Source organism: Miniopterus schreibersii (genome assembly GCF_964146895.1).
Source record: "Miniopterus schreibersii genome assembly, chromosome: 2".
NCBI classification, from domain to species: Eukaryota; Metazoa; Chordata; class Mammalia; order Chiroptera; family Miniopteridae; genus Miniopterus; species Miniopterus schreibersii.
In genome coordinates, this window is record NC_138102.1 from 25,677,019 (window position 1) to 25,700,280 (window position 23,262).

The window sequence follows — 23,262 nt, forward strand, 5'->3', positions numbered from 1 at the left end:
GGCAGATGTGAGAAGGGGGATTAGGGCACGCTGGTGGGGTCCTAGCAGCCCTCAGACCTCCCGGAGGCCCTTCTAGCTTCATGGCCCTCTGGCTGCTGACCATCCTTGCCTGTTTGGGCACTGGTCCTCTCTCTATCTTTCCTTTCATTCTTCCTGGAGGGCAGTCTCACTCTTATCTAACTCACTCTTTACTTAGAAAGCACATTCTAGTTTTATCTGGTTCCAAAATACACTTGATCTGGGGTACTGCCATCACACTCAAGTTTAAGGCATGTATCCTGTGGTCTGTGTTTCTGTCGGGGCATTGGAGCGACAGGACCAGGGCTGCTCTTCAAAGTGGTTGTGAAGAAGTGGGTAGGAGGGGAGTGAGGCTGGAATCCTGATACCCATCAGAAGGGCAGGAGTTATGGAAAAGGGGGGCCTTAAGGAAGCAAGAAGTGTCCACCAGGACTGCCAGGCGGGATAGAAGTAGCAAAGCTGTGCCAAAAGGGCTGGAAGCTGGGTGACTTGGGGGCATAAGATGCTGATATGCTTGAAGAAATGGTGACAGGAAGTAGGAAATGGGGCCACCTAGAGAGGTCAAAGCAGGAGAGGTGCTCAGACAGTCATTCCTGAAGACTGGTAGCAGACTGCCAAGGAAGGGAACAGGGCAAAAACAAGAGGATGGGGAGTAGGGGGAGGTCACAGTGTGCTTGCTCTGTTTTGTAAGATGCAACAGAGGTAAAGCAGTGTGGGCCGAGGAGATCCCCCCATGTTTGCGTGAGAATGTTACCTTATCTGTGGACGTGAGCCTGCAGAAGAAAGAACCATTGTTGGTTGGAATGCGCCAAGGAGGTCAGAGCATGGATCAGGGGTCTTTGAAAGAAGCAACATTTTGTCTTTCAAAAGCAAAATGATGTGAACTGAGCTGAAAGCTGGAAGAATTTTCCCAGAACCAGCACGCTAGGAAAGTTGGCAGAACTGGCATTTGGGGTTATGCTTACTTGAGCACTAAGTTTCCTATAGTCTTGTAGGATTTGGAGAGGCATAAAAATGGACAGACCAATATCCTCAATTTAGGGGCAAACGTATTCCACAAATTACTTTCCAAGCTCCCTGTTTAGCCCTCAGATGGAACACTCCTGAAAAACCAATGTTAAGCTCCCAGCCTGGTTCACAAAAGCCCTGGCAATGGAATGCTGAGAATATTATTTTTACCACACATAGCAGTGGCTTGTGGGTACTTTTCTGGAGAAAGAGCGTTTGGAGTCCTAGAAAGACATTTCCTCAAAGGTGGGCTGGCCAGGGTGGAATGGGTTCCTGGGCACAGGAAGGTGGTCACGTGACATTTACAGAGAAGCTGTCTTTCTGATTCTCCTGATTGCTTACTGTTCTGAGACCATTATATTAAAAAGGACCCTTGTGCCCAGCTGGTGTGGCCCAGTGGTTGAACATTGGCCTATGAGCCAGGAGATCACAGTTCAGTTCCCAGTCGGGGCACATGCCCAGGGTTGTGAACTCCATTCCCAGTAGGAGGTGTGCAAGAGGCAGCCAATCAATGACTCTCTCATCATTGATGTTTCTATCTCTCCCTCTCCCTTCCTCTCTCTGAAATCAATAAAAATATATTTAAAAAAATTAAAATAAAATAAAAAGGACCCTTATGACTTGGAGGACTAAGGTTACAAAAGTACCTTAAATCTCAAAGTATCTTAAATTTCCTTTTATTTCACCACATTTCCAATGCAAAATTCAAAACACAGCTTAGGTAAATTTTCAATGGCCTCCCAGATACCGAAAGCAGTTTAGGCACGGTTTGCATGACATAATTCTGAAATCCTCAGTGTGATGGTGAGCAGGGCGGAAAGAGATACAATTCAAAAGCAGGGCAGCCCTGGAGCACCGAGAGGAAGGGCTCACACACAGCTTTTGTTTGGTTGCGCTTTCCCTCAGGAGCAAAAGGCAGATGAAGCTGCCTGATCATTTGGGGAGAGTACTGAGAGTTGACTCATGCTCCTGAGATTCTGGACACAGCTTTAGGGAGGAGGCAGCCAGAGGAGGGAGCCCCTGTGTCTGCCATTTGGGGAGTGGTGCAGATGCCTGAGCTGTTAACCCCAAGTCACCCCAGATGGCAGTCCTACAGGGTGCAGCACATTCCTCCACCTGCAGGGCTGTACTAGCCAGGGCCAGCCAGTTCTTCTGACACCTGGCTCCCTGCAGTTGCAGTTCTCCTAGGCCCGCTGGCAGCAGTTGGGGTTAGGTGGAGAAGGGGGCCGGGAAGGTCCGTTTGGGGAGACAGGAAGGGACAGGAGAGGTCCTAAGGTCTGAATTGTAGGCTGAAGGAGAGCAAATAAAAAAATAAGAATTGCTTTTTATGCATAAGGCAAGTGAAAAAGGGGCCACATGTCAGAACTCTGGCCTTTGGACCTGCTGGGCACTGAGGTTTGAAGGAACCTTGGAAGAATCCACACTGGATTGTCTCCTCCAGCCGTTACTCTGGGCCTCAGAGGCCTGGAGGTTGGGAGGACGGCCGCCGCCGGTCCAGCCAGCGCCGCGTGGCCCCGGGCCGCTGGATCTTGCCGCTGGCTCTGCCATCTCTCCATCCCCCTAGTCCTGTAGCCCGGAGGGCCAGCGCACACACCCCTCCACGGCAGGGCCCCCCATCCCGCCCCTGAGCCCCCATCCTGCTCTGCGCCCCCCCATCCAGCTCCCCCGGCACCCTCATCCAGTTCCTTGGGAGCCCTCATCCCGCCAGGGCGCCCCCACCCCGTCCCCTCAGTAACCCCCCCTCTCCCCGTTCCCCCCTCCCATCCTCCCACCCTGCACTCGGTCCCTCGATTCTGTAGCTCACAGCGCCTTTTCCCTCAGGCCTGCGAGGCGGGGGGAGGGGGGGCAGGGGGGGAAGAGGGGGCTAGCAGCGCTCCCAGGCTCCGGGCGCCAGCAGCCAACCGCTACGCCCCGCGCAGGGGCCCGGGAGCAGGTGCAACCCCGCGCCCCCTCCGCCTCGTTCCCGGGCCCCAGCCGCCCCACCCAGCCTTCCTCCTGGGCCGCGGCTGAATTCCAACATTGCTCACCGCACCCCTCCCCCAGCACTGTCTCCCCTCCCCTCTCCCCCTGCCCCTCTTTCCAGCACCGCCCTTCCCCCCCCCCCCGCCCCCGCCCTGGCACCGCCCCCAGCACCGCCCCGCCCCTCCCCCACTCCTAGCACCGCCTCCCCGCGCCGGGGGCTGTGGAAGGACTCCAGCTGCCCAGAGTCCATGTAGGCGGGCCTGGCACCCCCACCCTGCCGACGTCTGGGCGCTTCTGGGCGGCTACCCCCCTCCCCTGCATGGAGCCCGCGGAGCGCGCGCAGGCGGCTCGGGACCGGGTACCCAGGTGGGTGCGCAGGGGCCCGGATCCCCCTTGACCAGCCTGGGGGTGCGGGGATGAGGGTGCGGGATTGAAAGATGCGGAATGGGTTGGGGCGGGATTTGGGGGTGCGGGAAGTGGGACGGTGCGGCGGTGGGGGTGCCGGCGCTTGCACGTCCCTGGGCAGGGGTGCGTCCCCGCTGCTCTTGGTGCACCGTTCCTTTCTGCGTCCGGGGGGAGGGTCCAGGGCACGCCCCCCCCTCGCAGTTGGTCGCGGCGCAGGACCTGCCCCCGCCCCCACACGGAGGGGAGGCGAGAAGGGGGACGGGGGGAGGGGACCCGGGGGGAGGGGGACCCGCGGGTGGGGGCTTGGGAGAGGACCCTGGGAGGACCTTGGGGCAGGACCCTGGGCAGGGCCCGGCGGCTCTGTGCTCGGCCAGCCACATGCATGCAGAACTTTATTCTGGGGCTCTAGGGTTTTTCTTTTTGTATTGCAGGATTGATCCGTATGGGTTTGAAAGGCCTGAAGATTTTGATTATGCAGCTTATGAAGAATTTTTTTCCACCTATCTGGTGATACTCACTAGAAGAGCAATAAAATGGTCTAAACTTCTAAAGGGAAGTAGTAGTGTCCAGAAAAGTATGACAGGTGAGTTTGGAACTTGATCCAACACCCACTTGACAAACAGGTCACTGGCTGACAAATGCTCTTGGGAGGAGAGCGGTTCAGGATTCCTTAGACCCCTAACCCAAGGAGGCTGCTTGAGTCTGGCATCTTTCCTAGGGATCCAGAGATTGGGAAGTTACAAGGCAGGTCTGTGTCCTAGGTAAGCTCCAAGTTGAGGCTTGAAGCTTTGAATTCAGCTAGAACTTGCACTTTCAAGGTACAGGGAAGTCCTTTCTTTCCTTTGAGATGGGCCTGCTTGCTTTCCAGAAGAAAATTGGTTTCCTGGTTTTCAAAATGAGATTGGCCAGGGCACTCCACTTGTCCAGGCCTGTGACAAAGCCCTCCCTGCTTCCTTTACCCAGCTCCTTCTCACCTGTTCTCCCACCCCAGCATCTTCCCTCCCTCACTCTAGGCCTGGTGCCTCCTCCCTTGGGCCTCTTCTCTGTTCCTTCAGCACACCTCCAGTTTGCACCTGCCTCTCCTTGGGGTTCTTCCCAAGCCCCTCCCAACCTCGCTACCTGTGCTTCATCTTTTTCTGGTGTTGACTGGAATGCCACTTCCATTAGCTCCTCTCTGGAATGGCACACCACACATCTACACATCCACATGCTTTTTACCCCTTCTCTGCTTATTTTCTTCTCACTGTCTAGTGCAGATCTGATTTATTTTATCATTTGTTTTCCCTGCTGGAATCAAATAACCTTCTCTGCTAGCAGGGATTGGCCAGGATAATTGCTTCAGTATTTGTTAGATGAATAAATGAAGTGTTTAGTTGGTACCTGCTGGGTAGGTAGAAGGGTGTTGGTAAGAGTGTGCCCCTTCGTGGTAGTTAAGGGAACTCAGATAAATGGGGCAGAGAGGCGTGTAGGGGTTTCCTGAAATAGGACATTAATGACAATTAAGGGGTGAGGACAGGGGTTAGCTGCAAGGAACAGAGCTGTGTGACCTGAGTATTAGGCATGTGCTTAAAAAGGGCCAGAGATGGAGCCAGGGACCCTGCATGGGGCCGCATGTAGCCACACATCATCACATGGACCAGGCAGACAGAAGCCAGCTGTAAAAGGCTTTTGAGCAAGGGGGTGAAGAGATCACTGTTTGCTTTTAAAGCAGTTAAAATAGGGTCCAAAGTAGTTGCTTGAGAAATATTTATGGAGTCAACTGAGAGGGTTGGGTGTAGACAGGTGGATCTGGGACCTTGCTGTCCCATAAGGCAGGGATCAGGAGGCTGTCCTAGGACACCGGACAGCCCTCCCTCCTCAAGGCTATTACTGATGGGGGTGCTTAGTAAAAACTCAGGTAGCTCGGCTGGAATGGCTCAGTTGGTTGAGCGTCGTCCTATGCACTGAAAGGTTGCTGGTTCGATTCCCGGTCGGGGCACATACCTGGGTTTTGGGTGCCATCCCCAGTCGGGGCACGTACATAAGGCAGTTGATTTATGTTTCTCTCTCCCCCTCTCCCTAAGCATGTCCTCAGGTGAGGACTAAACAAACAAATTCAGGTAAACAAGCATTTCACAAAATCCACTCGAAGGGACGTTAAAGTTGGTCGTTTGTCTCTTTTCAGACCCTTGAAGCTAATAACATCCTGAGTACCATCCTACATGAAACATGCACTGATGAAACATGTCCATCTCTGCGTGGCCCCTGAGTGTTAATGTGTTTACAGCAGGACATCTGCCTTTAATTTTTTCTTCTGATTTATTCTTAAAAGTTGACTGGTCTTTTTGTTTAAAAAAAGTTACAAACAAATATTTTAAAATAAACATAATTTATGTGCATGTAAAATGCCTTAATGATACTAAAAGATGTAAAGTGACATTAAGGTTTTCTCCTGCGCCAGACCCCTACAAAGGTGACCACTGGTGACTGTCCTTATGTCTCCCCCAGGAACAGGGCGTGCACACACATGTGCACGTGCATGCACTCACGTGTACAAATCCTGCAACCACACCCATGGGTCTACAGTTTGCTTTTTTTAAAAAATAGATTTTTACTGATTTTGGAGAGGAAGAGAGGGGGAGAGAGAGAGAGAGAAACATCGATCAGTTGCCTCATATACGCACCCTGAATGGGGGTCAAACCCACAACCTGGGTATGTGCCCTGACTGGGAATCAAACTGGTGACCATTCGGTATACAAGCTGACGCTCAACCCACTGAGCCACACCAGCCAGGGCTGCAGTCTGCTTATATTGCAGGAGAAGGCCTCCCGTCTAACATGATTAACTCTGGACTACTGACCCAGAGGTCAGTTAAAGCAGAGAATCACTATAAGTTGTATGTGTGTTGCATAAACCTTTTGTTTTTACACAAAACACAGTCACATACTCATTCTGCCATCTTTGATTTTGTCATTTGATTCTATCCTATCATCTCCTTTCCTTTGAATAGAGTGGGTCCACTAACATAAATTTTGTATCTTTCCTGTGGAAACCACTCTCTCAATTCATCACCTCTGTTTTCCAGCATTGGGGTTTTTTCTAAGTAGAGCAGGAATAAAAGCAGTCCGAATACAGACTCCTCCCGGAGGTTAATTCTTTCCCCCATCTTGCAATTGTCTTACACGCGACTCAAAGATTCTGTTTTGCTTTTGCTTCGAGCACCTGTCTCTTTCAACTCTTTCTAAAAATTCAGCTTGGTTTTTATTGAAATAACAATTCTTCCTTTCTTGCTTTAATATTTATTTGATTTTTATAATGTTAGTGGAACTGTGTGGTTATGGTAACAGGTATCATTGGATAGCAGGTTCAAGAGCAAATATATTCGATTCCTGGTGAGCCTTCAGCCTGGGGGATGGGAGTCAGTGTCAGGGTGAACTGGAGCGCCTAGTGGCCTGATATTGTTTCAGGAAATGAGGACACAGATTAGTTCAGCGAGAGTGTGTGGTGTGGCCTCGCTCTGTTCTGTGATCCAGGGTGTTGCTCGTGGAGCTCCGTGTATTTTCCGGGTGTGACAGTCAGGGAAGCAGTTAGAGAGTAGCTATCCGGCATAAACACGACTGGACAAGTTATCCAGAAATGGGAACCGAGTTTTTCCCTGCTGTGTATTCTAGGCTGACTGTAGTGTACTGAGATACATCACTCGGGGAAGAGATGACACGGTAAGGGATTTTGGTCCTGCAGTGACCAAGGAGCTCAGCCTTGGAAGCCCATCCTTGAATGTTGGCAGGCACACCTTGAAATCTCCCTTTGATCCTGTTTTTTCACCTTATCTTGCTCTTTTGGTCCTACTGTGTTTTTTTTCTTTGGGGAAGATTTTCATCTGTATTGCCTGTCTTAAGGTCTCCAATAACACAAGTATCTACAAATCTTGACAGTCAGCATATGTTCAGATAACTTATGCTGCTTGATTATGCTATTTGTGGATATGATGAATATTTTTCTTTTTCTTTGCCTACAGCAAATATCCAATAGGACCCCTTAAGATAGCTTGCTCTTCCTCCCTCAACCTTGAAGATCAGGTTCAACAAACTTAGTCCTACCTTGACCTAGCTCCTATGCTAATTCTGTTTACTTCCCATCTTGATGTGAAGGGACTCCACAAGGGAAAAAGCATCGTGGCCATTTGCTTCCTCTAGATCTCCCTCCTAGTGGCTTAGAAAATCAGCACCATCTAAATTAGAAATAAATTACAAAAACATATTTTTAAAGACAAATACAAAAAACCCTGGAAATTTGCTTAACTTTGTTAGGGCACACAGTTGGAAGTTAATTCTCTGGGGTCCAGCTTCTTTTTTTAAAAAATTTTCTCACTGTTTTTCCTTTATATTTTGTTCTTCTACAAACGTCAGCAATGACCTGTGGGTGAGCCCTGCCCTTGGGAAAGTGTCGGTCTCTGAGGCCAAGTAAACTATTTTCATTCTTTGCTGAAGAAATATTGCAAATTCAGATAACAAACATCAAAAAGTAGCAAAAGCATTTGTTCTCCAACTTGAGCTCTGACTATATTTCTGGTACTAGGGTGAATGCTCTATTTCTATTTTATGGATGAGAAAACTGAGACCTGCTCAAGATTTGGGGCTAGGAAGTCACAATAGAGCCAATGTCTAACTCCACAGTGAGGGGTTTAACTATTTTGCGCTTTCCCTTATTTTATTTTATATTTTAATATTACTTTTTAGAATTTATAGTGAAATTCACTCTTATTGATGTATTATTTTATGAGTTGAAAAAAACCCATAAAGTCACATAACCTCACCACAAGCAGGATTCAAAGCAGTTCATCACCTTCAGAATTCCCTTCTGCTACCCCTTTGTGGGCAGTCCCCATCCCCACCTCAGGCTATCCCTGATCTCTCCATTCCTGTAGTTCAGCCATCAGAAGATGTCCTGTAAATGGGATCACATACCTTGTAGCCTTTGGAGTCCAGCTTCTTTCAATTATCAATGTATTTAAGATGCATCCATGATCTTGGATGTATCAGTAGTTTATTCTATAATGCTGAGCAATATTTCATTGTATGGTGTACTACAATTTATTTTTTTATCTGTTCATCAGTCAAAAGACATTTGGGATGTGTAAAGCCAGTATTATAAATATTCACCTACAATATATGTGGACAGGCACATATTTTGCATGAACTTAAGTTTTCATTTCTCTTGGGAAAATACCTAGGAGTGAGAATCCTGGGTCATATGGTAACTGTATGTTTAATTTGTAAGAAATCGCAAACTGTTTCTCCAAAGTGGGTGTGCAATTTTGCTCTTCCACCATCAATGAATGAGAGTACCTGCTGGGTCACATTCTTTCCAGCACATAATATTTTGGTATTTTTTATTTTAGCCATTCTTTGTTGGAAAGACTATTCTATATCTGCATTGAATTTCCTTTGCAACTTTGTCAAAAAACAATTCTATTTATGTGGGTCTTTCTGAATTTTTTCTTATATTCCATTAATCAATGTATATATCCTTTCACTAATACCACACAGTGTTGTTTATTGTAAGTCCATGGTAAGCCTTAAAATCAGATAGTGTGACTCCTCCAATTTCATTTCAAAATTGTTTTGGTTCTTCTAGTTCCTTTGCCTTTCCACATAAATTTTAGAATAGCTTGTCATTGTCAACTAATGGAACATTAATAAGCATTACATTGAATTTATAGATCAATTTGGGAAGAACTGACATCTTAACAATATTGAGTCTTCCAGTCCATGAACATGGGATATATGGTATAGCTCTCCACTTATTTAGGTCTTCTCTGACTTCTCAAAATATATATGCAGATATTTTGTTAGGTTTATGCCACAGTACTTCTCTTTTTATTTTTGATGCTATTGTAAGTTATACTGTTTTCAATATTTTCATTTCAGTTGCTTGTTGTTAGTGTGCAGAACTACCATTGATTTTTGCATGTCCTGTCCTTTGGCTACCATCTAAGAATAGACCCCACCTGCTTTGGGACTGACCCTTCCCCTTGCTGGTCAGCAGAGAATGATTAACAACTCTTTCAGGGTGTTCCTGGTTACGTTGTCCTCCAAGGGGTCGTGAGACCCAGAGCCAAACTTCAGTATAAATCATACTAAATTGGAGGGAAGGTCAGACTGAATTATTAGCGTCTTTGATAGACTTAAAAGTAAAACAAAGCTTATGCTTTTCATGTTCCCATACAGTATAAATAGACTGAGTATGGAGATGTTCTTGCTGAGGCGTGATCCTCCAATGTGCACCTAAATTGGCAAAGAGGGTTTCTTAAATTTTCTTTGGCTTTTGGTGGATGATCTTAGAGTCTGTTCTTTCCCTCTTCTGGGTCTTCCCTTGTCATTCCCCATCATTATGCAAATATTTAGTGTGCATTTACTGCCCCCACATGCCCTTCTGGAGTGGGCAGGTGCAGGAGGCTTGGCCTCTGGGAGCTTCCATTTCAAAGCGCTCAGGCACAGATATCATCAGCTGTGGGTCACCTTGGAGTTTGAGTTTAAGGATTTATCAATAGTGCTTTTCCTGACTATAACCTAGAATGTTATTGCTATAATTTTTTTCTGTTAAATACAGTTAGATTTTTTTTTTCTTTTTATGGCAGCTTGTGGAATTTCACTAATTGCATTAGCTTTTATTTTTACCTGAAGTGTGGTTTCTCTTAAAATAATGGTGACATGCCCGGCCAGGCGTGGCTCGGCGGTTGAGCGTTGACCTAGTATCCAGGAGATCGTGGTTCGATTCCCGGTCAGGGCATATGCCTGGGTTGTGGGCTCAGTCCCCAGTCGGGGGCAAGCAGGAGGCAGCCTATCAGTGACCCTCTCATCATTGTTTCTATCTCTCTCGCTCCTTCTCCTTTCCTCTCTCTGAAATCAATAAAGATATATTTTAAAAAAACATAATGGTGTTTATAATATAATATCAAAGGAAAACAAAACTGAATATTTTCTTTGAAAATGAACTGTTTGGGGGATTAAATTCAGGTCATTAAAAGTGTAACATAGCACTGCTGGGCTTGCTGTAATTAATCTGAATGTTAATCTTACAAATCTTTTCCATTTCATGATAAATTATTGAAATTAATTGAGGTCACTCATGGTTTTTGGCTTATTTTCCTATATGTTTCTATAGTCATTATAAAATTACTGATTACCTTCTCACATATTTATTTTCAATAAAAATATTCCTCCCAAATGCAGTAGTTCTCAACTTACAGAGATTTGCTGAAAACAGGACAAGGGCATCTGCAGCTGAAGCACATTGCTCCCAGCCGGGTGCTTCACACAAGCTCACGGCTTGGAGAGCTGCTGTTCTCAGCTGTCCTCTGACTGGTCTTGGCCCCCAGAGGGCTTTCCAGAACACCCATGTGACCTCGTCCCCGCTATTTCACCATCACCTCCAGGAGGACAGTCCATCTGAATCTGGCATACTAGGGTCTCTGGGTCTGTCCCTGCCCTTGTGGCTCTACTTTAGCTCCCAGGACCATCTGAGGGTCTCTTCCTGCTTCATGTCCCTTCACTTAATGTGACTTCTGTCCCTCCAGCTTTCCTGGCATTTCCTTCCTTGTGAAGTCCCTGGGTCACAGTGATTATTCCTGGCCCAAGCTGCTCCCAAGCAGGGGCTTGGGGCTGGGCCTGTGGCTTACTGTCTTCACACTCGTGGCGTCTGGCGCAGTTTGCGTGGTGGGTGGCGAGGGAGCACCAGAGGATGGACCTCAAAGCCCCTGTCTGGACAGTGAAGAAGTATCGGGTTATTGCAGCCTCCTGCCTGATTGTGCTCAGTTTGGGAGGGAGAGCAGACTGAATTATTAGTGTCTTTGATAGGCTTAAAAATAAAACAAAGCTTATGCTTTTCATGTTCCCATAACAGTATAAATAGACTGAGTATGGAGATGTTCTTGCTGAGGCATGATCCTCCAATGTGCACTTAAATTGGCAAAGAGGGTTTCTTAAATTTTCTTTGGCTTTCGGTGGATGATCCCAAGGGATGGAAGCCCGGGTTGGGCTCCACCATTCTACTTTATGTCTCTAGGAATTTGATGACTCTATCTCAGTTTGGGAGGGAGAGTATATGTACCAGGTACATTTAGGTGGAGATGTATGAAGTTTTGCACCTTTTTAATGTTTGATTTAAGAAGAGAACTGGCGAGCCAAAGGTATTGAAAAGAGTACCATTTGCTCAAAGGCCCCTCTGAGGTTTCTGACCTTGGGAAATGCTTGTCTGCCTTTCTGAAGCTGCCCCTTCTCTTGGTTTCAGTGAAGCGCTACATCCGGAAAGGTGTTCCGCTCGAGCACAGGGCCCGCGTCTGGATGGGGGTGAGTGGCGCCCAGGCCCAGATGGAGAGGAACCCCGGCTATTACCACCGACTTCTCCAGGGAGAGAGGAATGACAGCCTGGAGGAGGCCATCAGGACAGGTGACCCACGGCTTCCATCCCTTGGGTGCATGGTGGCCCAGGCAGGAGGAGGAGGAGCGGGAATTATCCCCCAAATTGGGCTTGCACTTAAAGTCTTTGAAGTCATGATGTTGACGAAGGAACAAAACATTGTTAAAGATACACCAACTGATTTCATTTTGAGCGTTCATGAGGGTAGAACAATGTCTTTAGTTTATTCAGCAAATATTTGAGCCCCTGGCTAGCTGGTAAGGAAAGTGGTTGTGGAAAGACCAGATTTCTTCCATGAAGAAGACCTCAAGGAGAGTGAGAAAGCCGCTGAGCAGGCAATGGTAGTACAATCAGATGATCACTGTAAGGGATTTGTGCCTGAAGGAGCACATGGGACTCACAGATATAGCTACACATGTATGAAAACACACCAGAATTTTCTTTCTTTGTGCCAAACTCTAATAATTGTCTAGGGATGCTGATATTTTTGGCCTCTAATCTCTTTTCCCTCCAATTTTCTCAATAGTTACATAGGCTCCCTGGCTCTTAGAAGTTCAAAGTGCTAAAAAAAAAAAAATTGTTTAACCTAAACCGAATAATTAGATTTTAAGGAAATACATCTGCCTTTCTGATTTTAACCGTTTCTGAGAACTACAGATTTAAACACAATTAGTTCATTTAAAAAATTCAATTACTTTCAAGTACTGAGAGGTTGTGTTGACTTGTGACAGTGAGAGAATGGTGTGTCCCCAACATAAGGAATGGGGGTCCGTCAGTCCTCGGGGTCTCCTATGCCCAGGGTTGGAACCAGTGGGGGTGCTGAACCCTCCAGCTGCATCCTGATTGCACAGCAAACCAGGGCCAAAGGGCTCCGAACAGAAGCTGTTGCTGGCTTTGCAGGCACAGCCTGGGGACATCACTCAGCATGGTCAGAAATGCTTAGTCAGTTTGGGAAGAGATCTTAGGTCCAAGGGAGGCTGAGCACAGTAAATAAAATAGAATGTTGCTGTTTTGTTTGAAAAATGAATTTAGGGGCTCTGTTTAGTGCCAGCGTTTTTGGATAAATATTTTTTTATTGTGGTAAAATATGCATAATATAAAATTTACCATTTTATCTTCTCAAACTGAAACTCTGTTCCTATTAAACACCAGCTTCCTGTCCCCCAGTACCTGGCATCCACCATTCTACTTTATATTACTTTTTTTTTTTATTGATTTCAGAGAGAGGAATGGAGAGGGAGAGAAACATCAATGATGACAGAATCATTGATCGGCTGCCCCCTGCACGCCCCCTGCTGGGGATTGAGCCTGAAACCCAGGCATGTGCCCTGACCAGGAATAGAAATGTGACCTCCTGGAGAAACAAGATGGGGGCGTAGGTAGCAGCTGCACCCGCCGCCTCCTGCAACCACATCAGAATTACAACTAAAATACAGAACAACCATCACTCAGAACCTCCTGAAACCTGGCTGAACAGAAGCCCTACAACCAGGGAACTGAAGAAGCACCGAGACCAGTAGGAGGGGCGGAGACGCAGGCGGATCAGGGCTGAATTGGAGACACACCCAGTGCCGATCTCGGCAGTGGTTTCGAGGAGGAGGGAGGGGTCCCAGCCCCACAGCAGGCCCCTAGACCAGGGCTCCAGGGCCGGGAAGAGACGTCCCCACAGCTCCGGGCTGTGAAACCAGCGGGGACTGTGGCTGAGGGTCGAGGAGGGTGCGGGAGCCCCAGCAGCTCCTCTTAAAGGGCCCGCGCATGGACTCACTCGGACGCGCTCCCTCTTAGCCCAGCGCTGGGCAGCAGCTTGAAAGGACCTGGGACACTCAGGGGGGAACTAACCTGTCTGAAATCTGGGCGAGAGGTGGAGGGCGGCTTCCTCCCAGGCAGAAGGGCTGGCGGAGACCATCGCTCCATTGCAAGTCCTCCCCGCACACAGCCGGCAGGCAGGCGCCATGTTTGAATCGCCAGCACCTGACTCGCACCTTTGGCCCCGCCCCGTGATTCCCGGAGGCCCCGCCCCTCCCCACCTGCAGCTCATCCGGGCCATTTCCAGGGGCTTTTCTGTCCAAGTGACCTCCCGAGCCCCAAGCTTAGGACTTTCCTGAAATCTCTCAAACAAGCAGCATCGGGCCCCATACAGCTTGATAAGTGGCCTCAGGCCTGGCACTAGCGGCAGCCTGCATTGGCTCATAGCTTGGCCTCTCCTGGGCAAAGCCAAGCCCAGCACAAGTAGCAGCCAACTACAGTTTGCTGTGTAGCTCATGCTGGGTGGCCCTGGGCCAGGCACTGGCAGAGGCTAACTTTGCATCTCCCCGGAGGCCCCAGAGACAGTGCACCTGGTGGTCAGACTTGACCAAGCTGGATTACAACCCTACCACATCCATGAGTGACACACTCAAGGGGCACACTTGGTGAACACCAAAGCTCCCCTGAAGTAAATCCTGCTCCATAGGGGTGTCTCCAGCACAGCAGCTCTTTGGCTGTAGTTGCAGCTGGTCCTCACAGCTGATTGGCCTGGGGGCCAATTCCTCCCAGGGATGCCAACAGCAACCAAGGCTCAACTATAACAGGACAGTGCACACAGCCCACACAGGGGAGCACCTAGAAGGCCCAGCTCAGGTGACTGGGGAGGCTGAGCCACTGGACCCTACAGGATACCTACTACTACAAATTCCAGGAGACATAGCAGCTCTACCTAATACATAGAAACAAACACCTGGAAGCAGCCAAAATGTGGAGGCAAAGAAACATGTCACAAAGGAAAGAACAGAAGAAACCTCTAGAAGAGGAACTAAATGAAATAGATCCAAGCAAGCTAACAGATACAGAGTTCAGAATTTTGTTTATAAGGATGTTTAAGCAGACTATTAGGGAAATAACTGAGAAAATCGATAACATCATAAAGTACCAATTTGAAATGAAGGCTACAGGAACTGAAATGAATAATTTACGTGGAATCAACAGTAGAGTAGAGGACACTAAGAATCAAATGAGCAATTTGGAACATGAGGAAACAAAAAACACCCAACCAGAAGAGCAAAAAAAAAAAAAAGAATCCAAAAATATGAAGATAGCATAAGGAGCCTCTGGGACAACTTCAAGAGGCCCAACATTCGTATTATTGGGGTGCCAGAAGGGGAAGAAAGAGATCAAGAAATTGAAAACCTATTTGAAAAAATAATTACAGAAAACTTCCCCTACCTGGGGAAAGAAATAGACTTACAAGTCCAGGAAGCACAGAGGGTCCCAAACAAGAGGAACCCAAAGAGGCCCACAGCAAGACACATCATAATTAAAATGCCAAAGGTTAAAGACAAAGAGAAAATCTTAAAAGCAGCAAAAGAAAAGCAGTTAGTGACCTACAAGGGAGTACCCATACGACTGTCAGCTGATTTCTCAACAAAAACTTTGCAGGCCAGAAGGGAGTGGCAAGAAATAGTCAAAGTGATGAAAAACATGGAACTACAACCAACATTGCTCTACCCAGCTAAGCTATCATTTAGAATTGAAGGTCAAATAAAGAGCTTCACAGATAAGAAAAAGCTAAAGGAGTTCATCACCACCAGACCAGCACTACAGGAAAAGTTGAAGGGTCTTCTTTAAGAAGAAGCTAATGAACAAAAGTATCTGACAAACTAAATAGATCCAGAGACACTGACTCATGCAACACATGATCATATTTCAGAGGGAAGAGGGAAGGGGGGTGGAGGGTGAGAAGAGATTAACCAAAGAAGTTATATGCATATATGCATAACCCATGGACACAGTTAATAACGGGGTGAAGCCTGGGGAGGGGGTGGGAGCAAAGTGGAGGGGGTCAATTGGGGGGAAGAAATGGGACACCTGTAATATACTCAACAATATAGATATATTAAAAAACACACAAAAAAACATGACCTTCTGGTTCATAGGGCAACACTCAACCACTGAACCATGCTGGCCGGGCTCCACCATTCTCTTTGTCTCTAGGAATTTGATGACTCTAAGTACCTGGTATAAGTGGAATCATAGGTATTTGTCTTTGTGTAACTGGTTTATTTCACTGAGCGGCATGTCCTCAAGGTTCATCCATGTTGTAGCATGTGTCAGAATTTCCTTCCTTTTTAAGGCTGAATAATATTTCATTGTATGTATATACACCATTTTGTTTAAATATTCTTTCAGCCAGGCTTTTCTGCGTGATTCAAATGCATAGCCAGGGTTTACTCCACTCCTTAAACCGGAGACAGAGCCCAGCACCTCACCAGGTAGGGTTTGATACCTCACAGACCATCTTCTGTTTTCACCTTTTGAATAATCCTGTGTCATTAATTTCTCTGCAGATATGAACAGGACCTTCCCAGACAATGTAAAATTTCACAAGAGTGCAGATCCCTGTCTACAGAAGACCCTGTACAATGTGCTGCTGGCCTACGGGCACCACAACCAAGGTGTGGGGTACTGCCAGGTAAGCCCCCAGGAGGGTGAAGATGATTGACACCCTACAGACTTTAAAACAGGGACAATCTTCAGGTGTATGTTAAGTATTCTTTATCAATCTAGTTCATAAACTCCCTAAGGCATAGCGCCTGCACAAGCTGTGACTTTAAACATTTCCCGGTTACAAAAGCAGCGAAACCTGTGTGTAATGATTTCCTTTGGTATCACGCTGCAGTGAGAGGAGGTGAAGGGGGAAAGCCGGGAAGCAGGTGGGAAGTAACTTAAGTGAACTGTATTTTCTAGAACACAAAGTGGACAAACAGCATCTTATTGCCTCAGTGCATATTGTGTGTACTTGTGTGTGTGTGCATGTGTGTGTCGGAGGGTGGTGTGGGGATGTTCCTTTGAGGTTATTTTTGGAAGTCAGTCATCCCTGCAATTAAAAGTAATGGTATGCCCGGCCAGCGTGGCTCAGCTGTTGAGCATCAACCTAGGATCCAGGAGATTGGGGTTCAATTCCCAGTAGAGGCACATGCCTGGGTTGTGGGCTTGATCCCCCGATGGGGGACGTGCAGGAGGCAGCCGATCAATGACTCTCTCATCATTGATGTTTCTGTCTCTCTCTCCCTGTCCCTTCCTCTCTCTGAAATCAATAGACATATTTTTTAAAAGAAACACCTAATGGTATGCCTCACCACCTGCCACTCTGCCGTCTTGTTTTGGATTCACTGTATGAAGCACACGTGAGGTGGGGAAGAATCATTTCTCGTTTCTCCCTGAACCAGTCTCAGTCTGGAGTGTATCAGAGGGACACTCTTACTCTAACTGGGGAAGCAAGACGAGCCTGAGTTAGCAGCAGCAGCTGTGCCCTCTGTGGGTGCCGCCGGTTATGTCTCTGAGCTCACCAGAGGCCTGTGAGGCCCCAGCGCGGTGTGCCAGGCAGGGTGTTGGCAGGAGCTGCCCGCTTCCTGTTACCAGGAATGCTGCTTGTCGCCATGGCTGCGAGCAGGACCCCACGGCTGTCGCAGAGAGTGGCTTTCCCTGCCTTTGCGGCTGCGTGCGTCTCATGCTCCTGGGGCCTGAGGCTTGTCTAAAGGTTTGCTGAGAGGAGGGTGAGTAGACCCGTCCTGATGGGAAGTTTATACCTTAACAGTCAGGGGCCAGGGCTGCAGACGCTGGTCATACAGGCCGGGTTGCCAGGAGCGTTTGGGTCCTTAATAAGGTTTGAACAAACGGTTGTGCAGCGGGGTTGCTTTGGCAATTTGCATTTCTGCGTGGTCAGCATGTGACCTGGCTCCGGGCTCAGAGAGGAACTGGGGAAATGGGAGAAGGAGGGAGGCAGATCCTTTTCAAACGACCAGCAGCAAAGAAGCATCAGAGTTGCTACTCATATTCACCTGAATAATTCCTCAGGTTGTGTTTTTACATTGCTCTGTTGCCTGGAGGCAGTGCCTTAAAAAGGATGAAGCTGGGAAGGGCCAATTCTTCCCAGACAGAATCCCTGCCATTCTCAGCTTTTATTACTGTCATTAACTTGCCCTGAAACAAGGTCTCTGCCTTTTGGAGATGGGGAAGCGGATGGCTGAGAAATTGTCCTAAGATTATTCTAGTTACTGTATTTGTGGTTTTTAAAGCTTTAAAAAAATAAACTGTGCAATTTTAAATATTAGCATGATGTGAAAACTATTGAGTTTTGGAATGCATGTTGGTTTTTGGAATATATATGCATACACGTACACACACACACACACACACACATTGTATTAGCCTCCTGGGGCTGCCATGACAACATACATTAAGCTGAGAGGCATGAACAACAGGAATTGTCTCTCAGCCTTGGAGGCTGGAAGTCTGAGATCAAGACGTGGACAGGGCTGGTTCCCTCTGAGGCTGTGAGACAGAATCTGTTCCAGGCCTCTCCCCCAGCTTCTGCTGGTCTCTGGCAGTCCTTGGAGTTTGTTCCTTGGCTTTTTATTATTATTATTTATTTATTTACTTATTAAAGATGAGGAGCCTTTTATATATTTTTATTTTTTAATTATTATTATTGTTATTTTTTAAACTATATCTCTATTGATTTCAGAGAGAGAAAGGCAGAGGGAGAAAGAGAAACATCAATGATGAGAGAGTCATTGATCAGCTGCCTCCTGCACACCCCCGACTGGGGATCGAGCCGGCAACTTGGGCACGTGCCCTGACTGGGAATCGAACCCTGATCTCCTGGATCCTAGGTTGATGCTCAACCGCTGAGCCATGCCTTGCCGGGCACGTTCCTTGGCTTTTAGATGCATCACCCAATCTCCGCCTTCCTCATCACATGGCGTTCTCCCTATGTGTTGTCTTTGTGTCCATATTAATATTGTTGGTTGACAAAAGTTGGGTTTTTCCCTTATTATCAGAGAAATACATACTTCTTTTAGAAAATACAGGCAAGCTAAAAAGAAAATAAAAATCATCTGAAACCTAGTCACCCAGAGATGACACTAACTCACAGTTGTCAAGCATCTACCCTACTTGCTCTTCCCCAGGTCTAGCTGCTTCTCTCAGATAAGAAATTCACATACTTCAAATATTTTAGCAACATCTACCCTTTGGCAAGTGTGTGCCATGAATTTCCCAAAACAGCCTCCATCACAAGAATCTCTTTCAACCTTCCCATGTGTCAGGCCATGTTCCTTGATTATGAAATATGGCTATTGGTATAGTTTCCCTTCTGATATATAGAGTTTCTTGCTATTAGATTAATTTTTAGAAACCAGGTGAAAGTTGTATTTTATTATAAGGTTGAAGAGTTTTTGACTTTAGTATTTGGAAGAGTCTCTTTTAATCATTTCCTTTTTATTTCTTTTCAGACAACACATTACTACATGTCAGATCCTTAGTATCTCTAAAGTTGTACTTAAAGGTCATTCTAGAATTACACAAGTTTTAGGGAAAAGCAAGGGGGATGCAAAGTTAGTAGTTAGCAGCCCAATGGTTAGAGAATCTTGTGTTTTAAAACTCGACATGGGTTTGTTTCTCATTTTTCTGATTTCAGGGCATGAATTTTATAGCGGGATATCTGATTCTTATCACAAAGAATGAAGAAGAATCCTTTTGGCTATTAGATGCTCTTGTTGGAAGAATACTACCTGGTATGTTAAAAATTCACATTGCATGCCTTTCACTGTCTTGTTCCTGGTGTTATCAAAATGATTCAGCTAACAAGTCAAGATTTAATGAAAATATAATTGAGTTGTTTGGAAGCTGAGGTTTAAAATCTTTTTGCAGTGAGGTTAAAGAGAAGAAAAATATTTCAGATGATCTGCTCCAGCTACAGCAACAGGTCATTTCCACACCTCAGAGCTTGAATTTGGCCAAGTCCAAATTTGGCTCATCTGTCCCTCAGTCTGTACCATTTGTGTTGAGACTCATTGGGCCTTCGTATGTCTTACTGATCCCGAAGTCCGTGAGAGGTTCACTTGGTTATGTGTACGTGTCATTGAGTTTGTGAATGGTCGGAAGATGAAATAAATTGTCAGCTGTTAATATTACTGTTATTAAGGTGAGAATCGTTCTTGTCATACATTTCCAGCTTTCTATGTATTAATTAATATGAATTGTTTTAATTAATAAATAATGTATTTGTTAATAAACATCCACCGATTTGGGTATTGCACAGTGTAGACTATGAGCTGCAGAGTAGGATCACTTTGGGAAGAGAAGTGGCCAAATCCGTCTGGGTGGGAGAAGACTTGATGGTGGTGATTGGTCACAGTGAGCCTCATGCTTGTCCTGAAAAACCAGCGTGGTTGCGAAGTCCTCACGACTGGTGGATGGGAAGTTACAGGCTTCCCACAGCAGTGAGTCCTGGGTTGGTCTTGTTTTCAGTGTCTGCCTCTGAGTTTCCTTCCTGCTCCTCCCCTCCCTCACGCATCCTCCCTGAGTCAGTCTAGACCCACCCGGGACAGCATCCAGGACTTCTCTGGAGAGCTGGTTCCCATCTCTAGGAACTCCATGTTGAAGACATGAGTATGGTGCGCACATAGCATGTTTCAGGTTCCATGCTAACCTGCGTCTACATTCTCATTTAATCCTCAGAACAGCTATACCACATAGACCCAATTATTAAACCTATTTTATAGAGGAAGACACTTAAGGCCTACATCCCATAGCTGTATGAGGCAGAGCCTGGGTTCAAGTCCACGGCTATGTGACCCTAAGACTTGACATGTGCCTAACGGAAGAGTGAACCTGAATGGCACCATTAAAGAAAGGAAGGGTATGAAAAGATAGAGGGGAAATGGGGGCCCTCCTCATGTTCTGGTGCTGCCACTTAGGGCTCCGGAGTGGGCATGCCAGAGGCATAGCTGGAGCTGCCCATGAGGAAAGGAACAGTGGAGAGGTCCTGAGTGTGAGAAAGGAGCCTGAAGGGCCAGAGGACTCTAGCGGTCTCTGCTTCAACCTGAAGGCCTGAGCTGCAGTGGTGGGGCTATTACAAGGAAGAGGGAGTCAAGACTTTCCAAATAAAATGTTGACAGAGCTTTGTAACATGTTCACCATTTGCTTCAGTTATGTCCAAAGACTGAATTACAGTGAATATTTATATCCACGATCAGTTCAGTTCTGGGGGCGTGGGAAACATCAGTGAACAAAACAGAAAAGGCCCTGCCCTTGTGGAATTCCCACTGTAGTAAAAGATCAAACAATGAGCAATAGCAATCACAACACAACCCATAATAAATATAATAAATAGGTAAAATATATAGTGTTAATATTCATACACGCAGACCTAGGGAAAAGCCCTGGGACTGAAAATTTACCTCCATAAGTGGAGGGCAGGGACAGACTGAAGACAGTTTATTAAGGGAAACTTACATTCGAGGTATGTGTTCTGCAGCTGCAAGATAAAATGGATCTCTGTGCTACTTGGAAGGTGCCAAAGAATTATGTGGGGTAAAAGCGGGAATAGCAGTCGGTACGTGAATACTACCAGGTACAGGAAATTACACGCTTGGCCAGGTCAGGACAACAACCTGTTCCAGCACGTAGCAGGAGCAAGGGAGGGGTACTGATTTATATCAGAATGAATATCAGTTACGATCCGATAGCTTCTAAAGGGAGTTTGCATAAAGCAACTTCCATTCTGGCCTGGGTCCAGGTCAAGGGACAGAGAGCGGTTGTGTCATGGACCAGTCTCTCCTCCAAGTTAATAAACAAAATTCAACTGAGTACATATGAAGATCTAATTGGTTTTATTAAACAAGTCGTGAATCAAGTGGCAACTCGTAAGTAAAGAGATGCTACGAGGGGTTATACAAGATGGAAGGCTTTTATAAAAAGGAGTACAAGATGAAGAACTCATGAGCAAGAGGAAAATGAAAGTTCATTAAAGCAAAGTAAGAGCTCAGGTGATGACGGCTTCTCGTGGGCTGAGCTGTGATGTTTCCGTTGGCTGGGCTTGTTGCTGGAAGGAGAAGAACCTTCCTCCTGCTGGAGTATTAAGCAGTCAAGTGTTGTGGTCTGTAATTGACTTTCTTCTGTTGAGGTCTGCAGTTGAGATCTTGTTTGGGGTAGTTGATCTCATGTGGTGGGGTGTGATAGCTCTCTCTACTGACCTTCCCAGCTCCAGTTTTAGATGAGGTGTCCTTTAATTTTCACAACAGATTATTAGCAGGTGATAAATGCTTAGAAAAGCATAAAAGCAAGACTCCAGATTACTCCTGAAGTGGTAGTGTCATTACAGACACTTATTTTTAAGTCCGTGAAATGTCTTTTCCTATCATTATCAGGTTGAGTCAGACTGAACTGCAGTGCCATCAGGTCTTGATTCAAAAACAAAAGAAAATATCAAATTAAAATGTTAGCCCGGCCGGGCGTGGCTCAGCGGTTGAGCATTGACCTAGGATCCAGGAGATCGAGGTTCGAGTCCCGGTCAGGGCACATGCCCGGGCTGTGGGCTCGATCCCCAATGACTCTCTCGTCATTGATGTTTCTGTCTCTCTCTCCCTCTCCTTTCCTCTCTCTGAAATCAATAAAGATATATTTTTTTAAAATTTTAAAAAATAAATAAAATGTTAAGACTGTGAGAGAAAAAAGGGATTATTCTTGTCCTCGCAGAGCTCTCCAAATGGCAGAGGCAGCTGTGTGTTATGTTCTTTGAATTCTGGTTGCATAAACTAGGCCATTTTAGTGCCACAGTTATCCTGCTTTTAGTTTCTTTTTTAATTATAGAAAAAATGCAGATATATTCTCAATTTGAAAGTTCAAAAATATAGTAGTGTTTATGGAATAAAAAGTGACGGCCTTCCTTCACTAATACCCCCCTCCCATTTCTCTCCTCAGAGGTAATTATTATCATGTTATCGTCAATATGGTATATGTATTTCCAGAGTTCTTTCTGTGTATTTGTATATAATGAAAGAGTAAAATTTCACAAATGAAAGAGAGTGAAAATCAAAAACAAAACAAAGAACCAATAGAAAAGATGAACTGAGACAAAAGCTGGTTATTTAGAAAAACTGATAAAATAGATAAACCTCTGGCAAGACTGATAGAGAAAATAATGGATAAGGTATTTAGAAATGAAAAAGGTGCTGTAATTTGAAAATCTGTAGATTTTTTTAAAGAATCATAAGACTACAGATAAAATGAAACAAACAGATAATTTTGAAAAAAATTCAGTTTAACAAAGTCGACTAGAGAAAATAGAGCATCTGAATGGGCATATGCTCAGATATACAAAAATCTCTTCACAGACATATAAAATCTCAAACTTTGAAGGAACAGATAATTTCTATATGTTTTATAAATCTTGCAGAAAATAGAAAATGATAAACTACCCAACTCATGTTATGAAGCTGGTAAAACCTTGCTGTCATGCGAGTCTCTCTCATGAGCACAGTTATGCAAATCCTAATTTAAATAATAATAACAAATTACCAACTTGAATCTAGGGGTGGTTATGGAGTATTATTATTTTTTTTATCTAAAGAGAGTTTATCCCAGGAATGCAAGGATATGGAAGACTTAATTATATGGAAGACTCAAGAGCAAAACCAAGCCAAGAG

The 23,262-nt window shown here is 45.9% G+C and overlaps 1 protein-coding gene across 1 annotated transcript in view; it reads left to right on the top strand.

The window, feature by feature from the left end:
• Positions 1-3,202: 3,202 nt before the first annotated feature.
• GRTP1 (growth hormone regulated TBC protein 1) overlaps positions 3,203-23,262 on the top strand; it is a 29,451-nt gene continuing 9,391 nt past the window's right edge. Inside the window, exons 1-5 of the mRNA XM_081128969.1 lie at positions 3,203-3,354; positions 3,825-3,976; positions 11,666-11,824; positions 16,117-16,241; positions 19,251-19,347. Of these exons, the coding sequence (XP_080985095.1) occupies positions 3,308-3,354; positions 3,825-3,976; positions 11,666-11,824; positions 16,117-16,241; positions 19,251-19,347 (580 nt within the window). The 5' untranslated portion in view covers positions 3,203-3,307. The remainder of the gene's footprint in view (positions 3,355-3,824; positions 3,977-11,665; positions 11,825-16,116; positions 16,242-19,250; positions 19,348-23,262) is intronic.